This window comes from Helianthus annuus, chromosome 3 (genome assembly GCF_002127325.2).
Source record: "Helianthus annuus cultivar XRQ/B chromosome 3, HanXRQr2.0-SUNRISE, whole genome shotgun sequence".
Taxonomy (NCBI): Eukaryota; Viridiplantae; Streptophyta; class Magnoliopsida; order Asterales; family Asteraceae; genus Helianthus; species Helianthus annuus.
Window position 1 is genome coordinate 120,391,884 of NC_035435.2, and position 5,290 is coordinate 120,397,173.

At 32.2% G+C, this 5,290-nt stretch overlaps 1 protein-coding gene across 1 annotated transcript; it reads right to left on the reverse strand.

Moving 5' to 3' along the window:
- Window positions 1–889: 889 nt before the first annotated feature.
- LOC110914214 (protein TsetseEP) lies at window positions 890–2,060 on the reverse strand. The gene is made up of 2 exons (XM_022159024.2): window positions 1,901–2,060; window positions 890–1,729 (listed from the first exon to the last, which is right to left on the reverse strand). Exons 1-2 carry the CDS (start codon window positions 1,913–1,915, stop codon window positions 1,214–1,216), a joined length of 531 nt encoding a protein of 176 aa, XP_022014716.1. The 5' UTR covers window positions 1,916–2,060; the 3' UTR covers window positions 890–1,213.
- Window positions 2,061–5,290: the final 3,230 nt, after the last annotated feature.

Below are 5,290 nucleotides of genomic sequence, written 5' to 3' on the forward strand. Positions count from 1 at the left end.
AGATTGGTTTGGCGGGCCTTAATCTACACATGTGTATTGACGCCCATCTCTATAAAGCCTACTATGGTTGGATTTTAGACTGAAGAGCTTAAAATCGGTAGTGCATTATTGCTGACGTGACCAAAAACTTGTGGGGGTAAGTTTTTGTTTGGAATCAACCCAAAATAGAAATATTATCGAATTTGTAAATAATCTTGTGGGGTTTGTTGCAATTTGAAATGTCTTTAGCTTTTGTATCCGAATAAAATATGACCAAATACTCTAAAATTGTAGATGAAATGATGTTTACCTAAGAGAATAATTGAAGTCCAAATGATGAAATATGTTGCCTTATGTTAATTATTTTTAATGTCAAAGTAATTTGCATTGAAAAACTATGAGAAGGTAAAGACTCGGACCTAATTTAAAGAACACTACCTTGAATATAAAATATATACATTCAACTTTAAAGAACACTTGAATGACTAAATTACATGAGTGCTCTCACTATCCGTTTATATTTAGGATTTCGTCTTTTAAATATAAAAAATTATACCTTTAATCCTAAACATTTTATTACATGGGTTTGGTCCTTCACATTGAGACACCTTAAAAATGACATTACATTCTTAAAAACAGACTGTTTTTTCTTTTCATTAAAAAAAATAAGAAATCGAACAAAAACAAAACCCCAAATCGCCCCCATCGCTTGTTCTTTATCATCCCTCAATCTAAAAACCAGTTAAATCGATCATTTCATCTTATATAAGAGTTGTGCATAACGTCTTAACGGTGTTAAAAAAATTTATCCGTGAAAATTTGTTAAACCTTTGAGATTAACTATAGAGATTAGAGGTGTAATTTTTATATTTAAATACTAAATCCCAAAGGTAAGATATATGTACTATAATTGATCACTAAAAAGTAACTCATATATAACTGCAAGGACAAAGCATTACAGGTAAGCCACCTTAGAATAACATAAAAACATACACACTTTATTCATGAAAATTAAACAAATCCAGCCTGGGAGTTTATTACCAGCAAACCCTGACCTGCATGTTCCCTTAAATAAAACCCTAGTTTCTACCCAACCCATGCTTGCCACGTGGCCAAGCCTGCCTTTGATTACACAATAACCTATCCCAGCTGGAATTTCACAAACTTTTAATCAAAATCAAACTAAAGATAATAACCAAATAGATCCACAAGAAGCATGCACACTTCAAATGATCTACTCAGCTGCTGCACCTTCTTCTTTCTTCTCAGACTCCTCCTTCGGTTCACCTTCACTCTTTGCCACCTCGGTCGGCTCGGGTACCGCTTCCGCTTCGGTTTCGGTTTTGGTTTCCACCGGTTCACCTTCTGGTTCTTTGGTTTCTTTAGCCTCTTCCTCCACACATGGCTCGGGTGCCACCTTTGCAGGCTGATCCACAGGAATATCCTTACCTTCTTCTTCTTCTTCTTTTAGAACCACTTTGGTTTCAACCTCAGCTGCAAGGGCTTCCGGTTCGGCTTCTGGTTCTGGTTCGGCTTTTGGTTCTGGTTTGGCTTCTAGGACTTCAGGAGCAGCTACATCAGGTTCAGGTGCAACAGTTATGTCATCAAGAGGTTTTTCTTTAGGGGGCTGGTCTTCTTGTGGTTGTGGTGTTGTTTCTTGATCATTTGTGCTCTTTATGTCCTCTCCGATTTCGACATTCGATTTCTCCTCAATTTTCTCATCATGCAATGCTGTTGTTGCTGATACAACCTGCATCATATATATAGATAATCTTGTGTAATCAACTTATCTAGCTAACAAGCAGAAAATGAATAAATGATCACTTTCAAATGAATTATGAAAATATGTTCAAGACTTCAAGGCAACTATTTCCTTTGTGTATATGCACATTAATTGTTTAGTTACAAAATAGAATGTTACCTGAGCAGTAGCCATGGTTACAAAAGCAGGGAATTAGAAGAAGAAGAAGAATAGAAAGATGGTGATGAATGGAGTTTTGAGGGTGAAAAGAAATGGTGGGGAAACATGGGTTTATATAGAAGTGTGATTGATGAGAGAGATCATTCACAGGGTGTATTTTACATATTTCATGTGATTGATATCTTGATTTCTGAATTTTTAATGAATACTTTAATACTGCTTTTACATTTTCTTTTTTACTTTTTAATCCGTCATGATTACATTAGTTGGATGAGTTTAGGGTTAGGCTGCAAACAAATCAAATGTTTGGCGAACAGTTCGTAAATTATTCGATGGGAAGTTTGTTTGTTTTCGTTCGTTTATTAAACAAACGAACACGAACAAAAAATTCCGTTCGTTTAGTTAAATGAACAAACATGAGCAGAGGTCGTGTTCGTTCATTTATGTTCGTGAACGTTCGGTAACGTGTTCATTTGTGTTCGATAGCGCGTTAGTGTTTGTAGTTTTTATATTTTATATAAATACTTCAAAACTTCGACAAATAAAATATTTAATAAGTGTCAGTGTATTAAATATTTTGTTCTTGAATGCTTATTTGTGTTCATTTGTTTCCATTTGTGTTCATGAACATTAGTTTGTGCTCATTGGTGTTTATCAATATTGCCTAAAGTTAACAAACAAACACAAACAAGTACACATCCTTGACAAACGAACATGAACATAAAATCGTGTTTGTTAAATGTTCATGAACACACATATTTAACAAACGAACATGAACAAGGTCTTGTTTCTGTTCGTTCGGTTCGTTTATAGCCCTATTTAGGGGTGTAAACACAATAAGAGCTCGGCTAATTTTAATTTTAGAGATTAAAGCTCGAGCTTGAATTCGGTTTTTTGTCTCTTTGTGTGTTTTTTTACTATTATGTCTTTTTTTTTTCTTGACATTTTTTTACTATTATGTCTTCTTTTCGACAATGTGTAATATTTTGTCCGGCATTGTATTATATTTTATAATCCATTATATATTTATTGGGTTGAGATCCTGTACAAACAGTGCTAATTATAAGAACCGTAAGAACAGATCTGAACCATTGTTAATTTAAATCAAGGGTTGATATTGATTATAAATAAAACTCTTATAATTAAAAATTACTACTAACAAATTAGGGGTAATTTTGTAAAATTGCTAGTCATTTGACCATTTTCTATTAAATACAAATTCCACCAAGGTTTTTTAAACTAAAATAACTTTTATATACTTCATTATTTTTTTTAAAAATATATACCATAAAATCAAGTATTTTTTTATCTTTAATATGAGTACCATATTGCTATACCTTTTTGTATTTATAAAAGTGTTTTTTAAAAAAAGTTAACAAAAGGTGTTTTATATTTGTGCTAATAAGGTGCTGATTATGTGTTAATTACAAAATAATACAAACAAACACCAAAATTAGATATAATCAGCACATCTGGTGTGCTGATAATGGAGAACGATTGAAGATGTTGTGCTAATGTCGTTTATGTTGATAATGGAGAACGATTCGAGGACGATGTGCTGATAATGAAGAACGATTAATGATGTTGTGCTAATTATATAGTGTTGTGCTGATTATATTTTTTGTAATTATTTTTAATTAGTTATAAATAAATATGGTCAAAAAGTCTAAATTACCCCTAAACTAATTTTTTATTGATGGACACTTGTCAATTATGTATTGGTTCTTATGGTTCTTACAAACTTAAGTGTTTGTATTTGATCCCATTCCTATATTTATATACTTCAAGATAACTTTACCCAAGGATCATAAAGTCACATTTTTTCTTCATCATATAGTAATTATTTTTTAAAAATTTGCTATACGTAAGAATACATGCAATGAGATTGAAAATGCAATCGTAGGTGAATAAACGTGATTTAACATTAGTTGAAAAAGATACAATGTTTTGAATGGTGTGTTCGAAAAAGGAGGGGGGTCCTCCTTGTTCCTGTTTGTCGATCAAAGCCTTTTCATTGAGTCACACTATATATGAATACAATTTATTATTTCATTATACAATTTTTAACTAAAATTCTAAAATTAAAATATCCCTTTCTTTTTTTAAATGATGTATATAAAAAGAAATAATGGATTTTAATAATCTTAACTATTAGCCATTGGTCGGCAACGATTCCAACTTAAAAAATAACCAGTGGTGGTCCATCTTTTCATATATCGTAAACCAATGGACCTTTACCTTAAACTGAGCGGGTTTCACCATACCCAACTATATCACTAAGACTCCCCGCAATGCAATGGCCTGCATTTACTACATGCATCCTACTAATCATTGTCACATCAGATTTTAACTCATTCTTCCCACATGCATTCTCTCTGGCCTCTTTTTAACTCCAACTCATCTTTTCCACATGCATCATCTCTCTTCCACATCACCATTTCTTTTTCCAACCCATTAGTTTTTAAAGGGTCCACCTTCACCTTCTCTCTCCTGCATGTAGGTGCACTTCCCTAAGTGCAAACCCCTTACTTTATTGTCCACCCCAATGCATCCTTCACAAGTGTACACGCCACGTCATTAAGTGCAACCCCCCAAATGGAAGCATTAGAGGCAGTCTAACTAGGTTTGTATACTAACATACTAACTACAGACCCAGTTAGCGATATCATAGCCGTACGTCACGTCGTTCAATATATATATATATATATATATATATATATAATAATTATTAAAAAATGAATTTCGTGATGCATATGATGAACTTTTTGGTAGGTCCAAAGGACGTCTACTCCGTGTTTCGTGCAGTCGGGAATGTAGGTGACCCGATCCATGGGTTTCCGTGCTCAGAATCATACCATTTCGACTTCGTTAAAAACAAAAGGTATTTATATTTTTATAATTAAAAATCTTTTTGGTTTATTCTAGTTTAATCAAGTTCTTTAAAAAATAACCGTTAACAAATTGCGTGTCAATATTAATAAAATGTAACCTTTAAAATTATTTGCTAACAAATTGCACAGCTTCCGACAGAATCATAGTTATAAAGTTGTACATTTTGTCTTACCATTTTAGTTATTTTTTTTAATTATTATCGAGATATCATTGATAATTTGAAACTATAACTGGTTTATTTTTTTAGTCGATATTTCCTTGAGTATATTATCTTACGTATAGTCTATAGTTAGTTTTATAAAATTAGAATAGAATAATATTTTCTCTAATGTAAATCACGACTTTCAAATGTTTTGTAGTAATATTTAGGTATCAAATGTTTTAAATAAACCCATTAAAGTTTTTGGGTAAAAATGATATCGTCTAAAGTTTGATGCATGATAGACAGTAATGGTAAACATTCATTTACTCAAATGTAAGGTAGACATGGCCAATCAG